The 13,278-nt window shown below is 51.3% G+C and overlaps 1 protein-coding gene across 4 annotated transcripts in view; it reads right to left on the bottom strand.

Moving 5' to 3' along the window:
• SLC12A5 (solute carrier family 12 member 5) overlaps positions 1 to 9,318 on the bottom strand; it is a 44,964-nt gene extending 35,646 nt beyond the window's left edge. For 2 of the 4 annotated variants that reach the window (XM_007533052.3, XM_016192556.2), the window contains exon 1: positions 9,148 to 9,318. In XM_007533052.3, coding sequence (XP_007533114.1) covers positions 9,148 to 9,268 — 121 coding nt within the window. In that variant the 5' untranslated portion in view covers positions 9,269 to 9,318. Of the gene's footprint in view, positions 1 to 1,465; positions 1,887 to 9,147 lie in introns of those variants that run through there. The other 2 variants (XM_060190918.1, XM_007533053.3) reach the window with 2 other exon arrangements.
• Positions 9,319 to 13,278: the final 3,960 nt, after the last annotated feature.

Raw genomic sequence — 13,278 nt, 5'->3', positions numbered from 1 at the left:
CACTGCTGCCAACCCCTTTCCCCATCACCACCAAAGACTGAGGTGGGGATGAAGGAGCAACTGAAGGAGTCAGATGCATGAGCCGGGTCAAGCTGTATATCCGACCCCTGTAGACCACTTAGCCCTATGGAAGAAGAGGGGGGGGTCTCAGACAAAGGATGGGGACCCTCATGTCCAGGCTTCCTGAGCGGTTGGACCCTTGACTCTGACTTGAATCCAGGATCCGGAGGACTTCAAGCCAAGGCTCCCAGTCTCTGGAAAACTACCCCTTCTCACCCTTTAAAGCCACCGTTCATCCCCCTGGGGAGGTTTACATGAGTATCGACCCAGAAGGGTCAAGCAATGCCCAGGGGAGTGTTTGAAGGCGCCGGGCGCAGACAGCCAGAGCGGGAGTCGCGCTAGTGCGCAAGGGACGCAGCGCAGCTGGAGGTGGGGGGTGGGGGCGGCTGACAGCCGTGATGGATGTCTGAGACCGCTGGGGGCGGCGGGGGTCTGGGAGCCGGAGGGGGCGGCTAGCCCTGTAGACCTCGGAGCAAGGAAACCGCGGAGGAGGGCGGAGGAGGGTTGGAGCAGCGGGAAGACACGCTCCAAGCCCCTCAGCCCCTAGCGAGTCTCCGCACCCACCGCAGCGTGTCCGCAGTGTCCGCGCCATAGTGCCTACAATTCAGCTGCTGGGACCCCATTCCTGAGGCCTCACTGGGAAAGCTGGCGGAGCTGACTGATTCCCCCCGCCCCCGCCCCGCCCTGGAAACCTCACTGCCATCCCAGGGTACTGAGAGGAAAAGGAAAGGGGGGGGGGCTTTGCTTCCCGTCCTAAATTAGGAACCCACCGGGACGCGAGGGGAAAAGGGTGAATCTACAAAGTAGAGCTGGAATTGTTTGAAGGAGGTATGCTTCAGTCTGAGAATGGATTTCGGGCAGCTTGGGGGGGGGGGAGCGGATGGCACCAAGCATCCCTCCTTAAGGAGACACTGCAGCCCGGACACGGGGGCTGTCATATGGCTCCAGCCCCCTCATAGGCGCCTTCCCCCACCTTTCCACTGGAAGTCTCAGAGCTAGGGACTGCAGCAGTCTGCGCCCCCCCTCACCCCCCTCCCCCGCGCCACCGCTCAGCGTTCTGCGCCAGGACGCCGGGGTCCCTTCTCGGGGATAGGAGTCGTCCTGCCGCCCGCCCGTCGAGCTCCACGTCAGCCCATTCTAACTCTCCCACCCGTTCTCCCCCGCCCCCCGCTTAGTAAGCCCACGTCTGCTCGCAGCCCGCAGCCCCCATCCCTGCCCCCGGGTGCGGCGCATTCCAGCACCTCGGACAGCGCCTGGCGCATTCCGATGGAGCCTGGCGGTCCAGGCCCCCCCCCCCCCCACCCCTGCCCGGGCCCTTCCAGCCTGGCCTCCCAAGGAGGCGGCCCCCACTCTGCCTCTAAACCCGGAGCTGCCTCCTCCTCGCCACCCCCGGACTGCCTCTTACCGGGGTTGGCTCCCCCATCGCCGTCCTCGCAGTCCGTCAGGTTGTTGAGCATCGTGGAGGCGCAGCGCGGGGCCGGAGATGGCCGCGCCGGGAGCCCGCGCCCCTCCGCCGCCCTCGCCGCTCACTCGGGCTCCGGCTCCGCTCGCCCTGCGCTCCACCGAGGAGCCGCTGCAGTGCCCGCCGCCGGCGCACACACACTCGCACACGGACACGCTCACACCCGCGCGCGCCCCCTCGCAGTGGCGGCGCTGCTCACCTCATCCCGTATGCAGAAGGCGTGAGCCACTGGCGGGGTTTTGGGGGGGAAGCGGGGTAGGCAGGAAGAAGAGACCAGGGGCGGGCTGAGCGCTACGAGCGGTGCCCTGGGGCTCAAACTGGGGGTTTGCATGGGTGGGAAGGAAGAGGCGCTGCGGGGGCCAGGGGCCTCGCCTCTGTTGTGCAGACGCAGCTCTTCCGGCCCCCCCCCACTCTCCCGCGCAGGCGGGGCCGGCACGTGGGCAGGTGCCATCCCGCGCCCTAAAAATAACGGCAGGGAACTAGGTCGCGGCCGCAGGGAGGCGGCCCCGCAGCGGCTGCCTGGTTGGGGGGTCTAGGGTGACCCATGGGGGAGGCTGAGGGGGACTGTGGCGACGCGAGTGCCAAGGGAGGGGGCGGGCTCCTCGGAATATGGGTCGCCTGGGGGCCTGTCTGCAAAGATGGAAGGCCAGCCTCAGAGAGGGGAGGAGAACCAGGCCCTCCCCTGTTTCGCTAAATCAAGAGACTGGAGCCGGGGGCTTGGGAAGGCCAGAGCCTTTAACTGAAGGAAGCTCTGTGCTGCCACCAGGGCGAGTCAGGGTCACTGGGCTGAACTGTCTGCCTCATCCTGTCTTAAAATGGGAGGAGTGGAGCTTGAAAGGTTGCTGTAAACCCTCTCGCTGTGCTTAGACTGACAGAAGTGCCAGCATCTCAGCCGCAGGGCTAATCTCTGGAGTGCACAACCAGGGACCCTCTGACTGCACAATGACCCGGGAAAGGAGACACGGTGAGGGGAGACAGACAGCAACTGTGAGGTCCAGGGAGTGCCGACTCCCCAACGAGGATGGTGCAGCCTCTGGGGAGGGCAGGCAGGTGGAGGCTGGTCAGGGACAGTGTAGAAGGGAGGAAAGGATGAGGCAGCCTGTCAGTTTGGAGCCAGATTTTCAGGGGTGGGGGATGGGGGTGGGGGTGTCTAATCCCCTAATCCAGGATTGCTTTCTGAGGATTTCAGCACTGACATGCTCTCTGTGTTCCTCCCCTTCCCCTGACACCAGAAGCTTGATTGTCCTGAGGTCCCTTGGCACCCCTAGAATCCAGACATAAGTCAGTGGCGGAGATGTCTCTGGAAGCAACATTACAGACTTGGATTTCTGAGTCTCTGGAAGATCTAAACGTCTAAGGGTGAGAACAAATTAAGGGGAAATGACTTTCACATTTACCTTAGTCACCAACTCTATCCTTTGAATTCCAGGAGAGTTTCAAGGTTGGAGAGATGTAGATCAATCACCTTATCTAATAAGCAGCTTTCATTTTACAGATATAGGAGCTCAGGTCCAAAGAGGGGACATTGCTGCCTATGAGGGTAGTGCCAGTGAATAGCAAAACTTAGTTTAAGAATCTAGTTTGTCTTCATTTCAGTTTAGGAATATTTTTCTCAACATAACCTCTTTTAAAAACAGATTATGCCTCCAATAGATAGGGCAAGGATGTACTCATATCCAAACTCCTTAATGGCTTCTGACAAAAAAAAAAAAAGAGAGAGAGAGAGAAAAGCAAGGGTTGAGTCAGATGAGCTTTTTTTTTTTTCTTTCTGTTAACTATGATCATGTTCAATGGTGCAGGACTGAAGTGGTCTCTAAATTTACAGCTAAAGGTGGGCCAAGAAGACTTTCAAGGACCTTCAAAAGCCACTCATATGACTAGAAACTCAGAACTAGATATGCCATTTCAGAACCATGGACAGGGCCCACTGTTCAGATTATGTGGTACACACTTGATTGAGTCAACCATAGTTTGGCAGCTGGTTGAAAAGCACCTCTTGAGAGTGGGGGAGATATGCAAACAGGCTCTAGTGCCTGGAGCTCCAAGGTCCCAGGTTCACTCCTCTACACCATCATAAACCAGAACTGAGCTGTGCTCTGGGAAGGGGAAAAAAAAAGTGGGGGGGGGGAGAAGAAGAAGGAAAAAAAGGCAGACACCTCTGAAGGAATTATAATAAAATTCATTGCCATTGAGTTTTGTGGACACTCAAAGGCCTCTTTAAGGTGAAGATCAGGTGTTCTTAGCTCTGGGGAGGGGGTGGGATACATAAAATATGAGATGCATTTGGTGACAATGTTCAAAAGGATAGCAAGTGGGAGGCCAATGTTCCAGAATTCAAAAGCATTCTGCTACATGTCCATTACTACCACCAACAACCATACTGAAATACGTGTGTCTGAGAAATGCTGGAGAGAGGGAGAGAGAGAGAGAGAGACTGAGATTTTTCAGCAATCCTAATTTCAATATGTTTCCCTGAGGGCATTTTTCCCCAGGGCTTTGTGGTCCTGAGCCATGGCCATTCAGACACTGAGATTACCCATGAGGGGGAAACTAGATCCCAAAGGTATTTGAATGAAAACAAGAATGATTTCTTTTCTGGGAATCCCATTTGCCCTCTCTCACCAGAATTCTTGTCTCATGAGGCACAAGAGACTTAGAAAACTTGGTGCTGTGGTATCCTCTGCCCCCCAATTTGCATAGCACTTGGCTAAACTGAGTTCCTTTCAGGCCTTGGTGTCTCTGGATCTGTAAAATGAAAGGTTGGGTAGCAAAATCCATGTAACTTCTTCTAAACTCTCAGTGCTATGACTGAGGAAATGTCTCAACTGGCACAGTGCCTGAGTTTTCTGGTTCAATCCCCAGTACTGTATGTATGGCAGTGGTGGTTTGGCTTATCTAGCTCTTTTTGTCTCATGTAAATATCTCTTATCTATCTCTCTCATAGTAAATAAATAAGTATTTTTTAAAAAAAAAAATAACATTCTTTCAGTTTATCTCAAACTAAAACTCTGGAGTCCTTCCTAAGGAGCCCAGACCAAATGAAAGACGCCCAAGGGGGACCCCCAGCCTTTTGATTCACATCCCCCACCTCTCAAGGAGATTGGTCTCTATTCTGGCTTCAGGCCAACCCTCTGCAGTGAGACACTGAGTAAACACACTGCAGGCACCTCTTGCACTGCCAACCTGGCCTTAGCCAATAAGGTCACCATTAAGGTGACCCTCAGCTCTGAGTCTCAGAAGCATGTATGCCAGCTCAACACCCCCATTCCACCACCCAGAGCCCAAGAAAGTTCTGTGGTTAAAGGATCTTTCTTATTAAAGTCACACAAGATGTAGAACTGGGCAGCATTTTATTTCTGTACTCTTGAGTCTCTCAAATTCATTCCCCCTCCCACATTACAAGTCTCAGAGAGAAAAAAAAGTTCAGAGAAACTGCCTCTTATGCATCAGGATTTGGGGACTAGACAAGACTATAAATTATTTTTCCACTTCCAATTTATGAGGAAATTGAGGTTTAGAAATAAAAATCATAGATCTTTAATACAACAACCTTAATGGATTAGAATCCAGCTCCCTAATCTCAAGCCCAGAGATACATTCACTGAACCAAGATGAGGGGCTGTTTTTATGAAGCTGGAGCCACCTGACTGGGTCCTTTTGCCAAGTGAGGCAGGCAGCATGTTCTTCACAATAGCTCTATTCTGTTCATATTTAAATCCTTATCACTTCCCCCCTCAACCTCAGCCTACCCACCTACAGCTCTGGTCTCATGGACTCATGATATGAACCCCCTTTTTCAGTCTTCTCTTCCCCACCTGCATCTCTCATGCTCCAGACCTCAAACCATGGTGGTAAATTGATGAGTCCAGCACACAGCACACCCCACACACCGGGCACACACAGAGCACGTCAACCACCATCATCTCCGTGGCAACCAGGGGCTTAATTAACAGGCTGCAGCCCTGTCACCATGGCGATGGCACCCCAACAGCTCCCCATTTCTCTACAGACTCGACCCATCTTCCCTCTCTCTCAATCTGGACCCCCTTCTCACTGCACCCACTCCCCACCCCCACCCCACCTGGAGAGCTGGGGCCTGTAGATGGCTCTGGTTCATTGAGAAGAGAGGAGGGGATATGAGGAGGATGAGAGAGAAAGAGAGAGCAAGCGAGCAGCCTGTCACCATGGTAACAGCAGCCCGTTCATAACCAGTTTGTTACCATGGAGATTCCCAGGGCTCACCTTGGGTTGAGGTACTGGGCAGTGAGGTTCCAGCAGGCTTGAGAAATGGGTGACTGGAGGACTCTTTAGACACATGGTGATCTCCAAATCAGATATTTATACCCATAACTGTTGTTCTTCCCAATTTAAAGACAGAGTGGAACATGAGACTTCACATTGGAGGATTCATATATGGGAGGTAGAGAATGTAATCCTTTTAGATCACCAAACACTCTTACATTTTTATGGCCAGAAAGGGTCTCAGATGCTTCCTGTTGCACTTCTCTATACTGCAGACAAGAAAACTGAGGCCCCGAGTAGGGAAGTCATGTGTCAAAGGCCACAGCACTGAAACTAAGTTAGGTCATACTATGCTTTTGCTCATATCTCAACATAAAAATTGGTTATGCCTCACTCCATGGGGGGAGGCACACATAGAGGAACCCAGACCCAGGGCTCTGTCCAGTGTCCTATCTTTCCCCATGAGAAAGTAAGGCACAGCAGTGAACAGTATAAAGGATAGTAGAACAGTGGAGGACAGCTTAAAGTTGTAACAACTAGTCGCAGTTCCACTTCTATCCACTCACTCTTCCCTTGGTGTAAGTGAGGAAAATGAGGAAACTGAGGGAACCTGCAGTGCAGAGTTCATGGTGGATTCAAGGCTCAGTCTCTGACTTGTTTGTTTTTACCTCTGTTAATTATATTCCCAACTAGAGCTGATGACCTGGCATCAGGAAGCACCTCCAGGGACAATCCCCACTCACTTGATCCAGAATGAAAGACAATGCTCACGGTCACCTGAAACACTCCTCCCCCCACCCTCTCCCACATCTCAGATGCTTCCATCTCTCCCTGTGTGCCTGGGTAAGGACAAGAGGTGGGGAGAGCATCTCCCATGGGCCAAAGGGTTGACACAAGAACAGCTGTGAGAAAGATACCACCAGTTGTTGGGTCCCTCTAGGGAGCCTTTGTTTATTTCACAGTGCTACTAAGGAGTAATTGTATGAGGCTATCTCAGGGCCCAAACATTTAAACATTATCCACATCATTCTCTGGATATAACTTCCAATACCTTCATGCACACAAATTACCCACCCTACAGATAGACAAAGAAAACACACCATCAGCATGCCCAGCACACACAGGACAAATGTAAGCACTGAATCACTGATGGCCCCATAGCCCATCAGAGCTAGGGTAGGATGCTCCACTCTCAAGACACAGACACACATCATCTCTGTCACAAACACACAGCATTCCAAATTGACATCTAGTTTGCACATACACCTGCAGAGTCAAAGCTGGGAGCCATGCTTTTACTTCATCATGAAGGCGGCTTGGGAATGTTGATGGGGAAACCAAATAATCCTCTTTGGACCAGAGAGGGTCCTCTTGTTCTCAGGCCAAGAGTGGATAATGGAATGGGAGAGGCAAGAATAGCAGGAGCCTACTCATTTGGCAAGCACTAAGCACCTGCTAAGTTCCAAGCTCAAAACCTGGATCTTAGAACACAGAGATAAAAAGAACTTAGTTCCTGAGTCTGAGGTGCAGAAGACACATGGGCAAATAAGAGCAATGCTCTGCTGTAACAGTGTAGTAGGTGGGCAGAAGAGGAATGACTGCCTCTGCCTAGGAGTAAAGGTAAGTGAGAAAAGGTTTTCAGAAGAGGTTAAATGAGATACAACTTACAGAGTAAGCAGGCATTTTCCTGGTTGATGGAGATGGGGAGGTGAACAGGAACAGGTATACTGGGAGTGGATGCAAAGTTTGAGTGAAAGACTAATGGGCTTAGTCTTATTTTACAGACGATAGGAGTTTGTGTGGAGGGTGATTATGGCAGGATTGGAGGCAGGAAGACCAGTGAGAAGGCTGTGGCCTTGGCCATGGTGAGAGATGATGGAGGCTTAGACCAAAGTGATGGAGACAAGAGGAAAAATGTGGCCAGATTCAGAGACATGTTTTGAAGGTAGAGTAGCCAAGACGAAGACCAATTAGACCTGGTGAGAAGAGAAAAGGAGACACTGAGAATGACTTTTGGAGTTCTGACTTTTAAACCTGCAGGATAGTAATGGCATTCATAAAAATAAGAAAACGGGGCAGATAAAGATGAAAAGTGGAAGGAGCCCAAGCAATCCGAGTGGCCAACTCCAAGAAGCAGCTGGTTCCCAAACCCGGAAAGCCTCACTTTCGTTATTTATACAACATTCAATGTTACACAACACTGAGGAGGTTCACCAAAGACAGCCCTCAAGGATCCCTCTGGGGCTTTTAGATGCTTAGTTTTGCTGGGGTCAGTGTGAGCTCACCTGCGGCTCAGCAGCGACCCCTGGCGGTCAGAGGAGGCTCTTCCTCCTCCCCGCGGTGGGGCCATTCCAAACAGATTCGCTGCTTTCCTTCTAGATCTGAGGTGCGCAGAGCCAGGAAAGGGGCAGCGGACAAAATCCCTGCGGAGGATTTTGTGTGTGTGTGTGTGTGTGTGTGTGTGTGTGTGTGTGTGTGTGTGTGTGTGTGTGTGTGTGTGTGTGTGTGTGTGTGTGTGGTGTGTGTGTGTGTGTGGTGTGTGTGTGTGTGTGGTGTGTGTGTGTGTGTGTCCCCTGCGGAGGATAGTGTGTGTGTTCCCAGAATGCTACTTAGTAACTCAAGTGAGAAGGACCCTTCACCTCCCCTACTCCTCTGTACCCTGCATGTGATTCCCACGGCCAGACTGCGCCGAGCCCGCGAGGAAGGTGCCCCCCGCCCCGCCTGCGCCGACAGCACCCCGCCGGCAGGAAGCAGGATAGTTAGGGACCTGGGCTGGTTCCCAGGGAAGAGCCGGAGTCCTCAGCGAATCCTCCCATGGTCTTCCTGGGCTCCATACTATTATAACTTCTTTTTCTCCCGTCTCCTTCCCAGGGTCCCAGAGCACCGTCCACGATGCCTCAAAGGAGGCAGAGGATTTGAAGGCCCACCCCAGACCCATTCTTCCTCTGGCCCTGGACCCTACCCTCCACCCTTACCCGACACCTCACGTCCCCTTCCCCGCTGGTCCCTCCCTTTTCTGTCCCCAAGCCAAGCTAGTCCTGCCCCCTCCCGTTAGCTCTGGATAATACTTCCACCTTCCCGACTTGGCAGTCCCGCCCCTTTAGTGACCTTCCATCTTGCCCCCCACGACCCCAGTACCCCCTTGACAAGATCTGCCTCTACGCCCACTCCCCACCCCGCCCCCCAGCGGTCCCGCCCCCCTCCAGTCTGGCCCTTCTCTTCCCCATTTCCCACCCAGCCTTCCCGCCTCAATGACTCCCCCTGGAGCCCCTCTTCGGGCCTCGGTGGGTGGCGGCCCCCTACGGACCCGACCCCACCCCTCCCCCAGCCCGCCCCTCCCCCCGCGCCCCGCCCCCCCAAGGCCCCGCCCCTGCGGCCTCTACCTTTGGCGTCTTCCCGGGTGAGGTGGCGGAGATCCGCGGCCGAATGCCGGTGGGACTTGGGGTCAGGGGTTCGGACAGGCCCCGCCGAGGGCAGCGAGGTGACGGTGAACCTGCGGCTCATGGTGCAGAGAGGGACCAGGCGGCCCCGGACACAGCGCGATCGCACAAGTGTCCGCAGCCGGGCTCCAAGTGGCTCAAAGAGCGGGTTCCCCTCGCCCCCCGCCCCCCGCCGCCGCGGCGCCTCGCAGGGTCCTAGTGCCCGCTTTCAGCCTCTGCCCTGGCCTCCTGGCCTGGAGGCCCTGGGCTCACAGTCCTACCCAGAGGACCCTACGGTTCCACCTGCTGCTGCCAGCCACCCCTACCCTGGGGGCACCAGCGTGCGGCACGTGCGGCACGTGAGGCCCAGGCCCACCTTTTTCTGGCGTCTCCTAAACATCTGGGGGTGCAGACACTCAAGATTCACATTTTGATCATGTTCCAGTGCTTCAAGCAGAGGTGCTAGGTAGGCACCCACTGGGATTCACTGCCCTCCTGTGGCTTAAATTCTTAGGGGGTGTGATGACAAGTGAGGGCATACATAGAAAAGATGGGTAGCGCATCGGGTTATGCGCATGTGGCACAAAGCGCAAGGACCAGAAAGGATCCTGGTTCCAGCCCCGGCTCCAGCTCCCTACCTGCAGGGGAGTTACATCACTGGCGGTGAAGCAGGTCTGCAGGTGTCTACCTTTCTCTCCTCCTCTGTGTCTTCCCCTCCTCTCTCTATTTCTCTTTGTCCTATGCAACAATGACATCAATAACAACAGCAATAATAACTACAGCAATAAAACAACAAGGGCAAGAAAAAGGGAATAAATAAATAAATTTTTTTTTTTTAAAAAAAAAGATGATTTGATATCGTGGTCTGTGTTAAGAAAGAAATAGGGTCAAGGGAGAACTTCTTAGGGGATGGTTTGCCAAGGTCTCAAATTGTCTTTTCTATGTATGTCCTAATAGCAGTTGAAGAAACAGAAGTGTCCCATGTTTTTTGTTAAGAACCATTGGCAGGGCAGGGTGGTGTCATACCTGGTTGAATGTACACATTACCATGCGACCTGGGTTCAAGCCCTGTTCCCCACCTGAAGGGGAGACTTGATGAACTGTGAAGCAGGTCTGCAACAGTCTCACTTTCTTTCTCCCTCTCTATCTCCCCCCCAATTTCTCTTTGTCCTATTAAATAAAATAGAAAGAAAGGGAAAGGGGAAAAAAGTGGCCACCAGGAGCAAAGGATTCATAATGCAGGCACCAAACTCCAGAGACAACCCTGGTAGCAACATAAATTTTTAAAAATATGTTATTTTATTTATTTATTCCCTGTTGTTGCCCTTGTTGTTTTATTGTTGTAGTTATTATTGTTGTTGTCGTCGTTGTTGGATAGGACAGAGAGAAACGGAGAGAGGAGGGGAAGACAGAGAGGGGGAGAGAAAGACACCTGCAGACCTGCTTCACCGCCTGTGAAGCGACTCCCCTGCAGGTGGGGAGCCGGGGTTCGAACCGTGATCCTTATGCCGGTCCTTGTGCTTTGCGCCACCTGCGCTTAACCCGCTGCGCTACAGCCCGACTCCCGCAACATAAATTTTTAAAAATGTGATATTTGAAGAGACTATTTCATCCAGGTCCTTGCAGACTTGGTCTTCTCTCCTTCTGGAATGGACTCCTTTGCCACAGCCATGCTTTGTCAAATCTTCTGTCAGACCAAGAAGTAACCTAGTTTGATTCCCCCACACCCATCATGATTAGAGCTGGAAGTACTGGGGCAGCACTGTATATCATGTGCCTGGTCCAATCCAGGCGTCCATGGGACAGAAAGAATAAACTGGCACCCTGTGATAAGCCGGATCCCAATGATAAGTAAGACTTCTGCTCAGTGTGTGTGAATTACAGCAAACTGAAGAAAGATGGTCCAAACTTTTCACTGATGTGCTTCACTATAAAGCTACTTAAAATGAAGTCTTCCTGAAGCCTCTGGCACAATTGTCCACTGACCAAGGACATATTTCTCCTCTACCTGCACTAAATCATGTTGGTGTATTATCTTACACTAATGTATGAAAAAAATTATTTCAAATATTTACTTATTTATTCCCTTTTGTTTCACTTGTTTTATTGTTGTAGTTATTATTTATGTCGTTGTTGTTGGATAGGACAGAGAGAAATCGAGAGAGGAGGGGAAGACAGAGAAGGGGAAGAGAAAGATAGATACCTGCAGACCTGCTTCACCGCCTGTGAAACAACTCCCCTGCAGGTGGGGAGCCAGGGGCTTGAACCAGTATCCTTATGCCGGTCATTGTGCTTTGTGCCACGTGTGCTAATGTATGAAATTTAAAAACAAACAAAAAGATAGAAAGGTGGTCTGGCACAGTGGATAAGGCACTGGACGCCCAAGCACAAGGTTTCAAGTTCAATCCCCAGCAGCACATATACCAGAGTGATGTCTGGTTCTCTCTCTTCCTTTCTCATTCATAAATAAATAAAAACATTTTAAAAATAAAAGGTAGAAAGATAATATGTTGTATGACTGATAGCCTGAGATCTCACTGATGGGGAGCCCAGCGATGAAAAGATCTGAGTGTGTGGGGCAGTCTACCACCATGCATGTCACTAAGTGACAATGGATTAGTGCTTTGGTGCCTCTCATTTACTCTCTCTCTCTCTCTCTCTTTCCCTTTGTCTATGTGAATTTTAAAAGGTTGGGGGAAATAGCATAATGGTTACACAAACAGACTCTAATGCTTGAGGCTCTGAGGTCCCAGGTTCAGTCGTCAGCACCACCATACACCAGAGGTGAACAGTGTTCTGGGGAAAGGGAAAAAAAAGTGTGTGTGTGTGTGGGGGGGGGGTCCTGGTGAAAAATAAAGGAAGGAAAGAAATATGCACTTAGGAACTGAGGATAGGTCAATTCATCTGTGCATATATTATGTTTAAGTAAAGGTTGTTTTTTGTTTGTTTTTTGCCTCCAGGTTTATTCCTGGGGCTCAGTACCTGTACTCACTACAAATCCACTGCTCCTAGAGGCTATTTTTTCCCTTTTTGTTTATATTTGTTGTTGTTATTGTTGTTGTTGCTATTGCTGTTGTTGTTGGATAAGACAGAGAAATTGAGAAAGGAGGGGAAGACAGAGGGGAGAGAAAGATACACACCTGCAGACCAGCTTCACCGCTTGTGAAGCATCACTCCTGCAGGTGGGGTGCCAGGGGCTCAAACTGGGATCCTTACGCAAATTCTTGAGCTTCATGCCATGTGTGCCTCATCCGCTGTGCTACTGCCCAGCCCCCAATGGCTCTTTAATATAGTAAATACTATGGATGCAGCAGTGTTGCCAACAGAGATGATCTGGAGTATACAGAGTCATTTTCAGTTATCACACTGGAGGAGGGAATGGTATTTGTATCTAGTGGGTAGTGGCCGCTTGTATGACCTGGGCTTGCACCAAGACTGTCTCACCTTAAGTCACAGAATCACCATCACCTCCCTGTACTGCACTCCTTCATATTGAGGAACAGGTGAGAGAGAGAGAGACAGAAAGAGAGACTGAGAGAGAGGCCAAAATCATATGAATCTGACATCTGTGTAAGGATCCATCCTGCTGCCTATTGGAGGAAGACACCAAAGACCCTACAAGAAACAGCACATTACCTCAACAGTAAAGAATTGTAACCTCCTTTCCCCCTCAAAAAGAAAGAAAGAAAGAAAGAATTGTAGCCCAAGATGTCAAGAGTGCAATATTCTATACAAGGAGTCTAATCAATTCCTAGACTTTAGAGTTTATTAGGTCTGAAGCTTGATTGAGGGAAGATGAGAGGAGAGGAGAGGAGAGGAGAGGAGAGGAGAGGAGAGGAGAGGAGAGGAGCCCAGAGTATTACTTTGGCATACACAATGCCAGGGATCATACTTGGACTGATCTATTTAGTAATTAGACAAGAAAGAGAACGAGAGGAGAGGAGAGGAGAGGAGAGGAGCCCAGAGTATCACTTTGGCATACACAATGCCAGGGATCATACTCGAGACCTCATGCTCAGAAGTCCAACACTCTACCCACTGTACCACCTCCCACAGATGTCTTTTGTGAAGACAGTATCAGCTGATAGAGGAGCA

This window comes from Erinaceus europaeus, chromosome 1 (genome assembly GCF_950295315.1).
Source record: "Erinaceus europaeus chromosome 1, mEriEur2.1, whole genome shotgun sequence".
Lineage (NCBI taxonomy): Eukaryota > Metazoa > Chordata > Mammalia > Eulipotyphla > Erinaceidae > Erinaceus > Erinaceus europaeus.
This window is presented reverse-complemented; position numbering and strand designations above follow the sequence as displayed.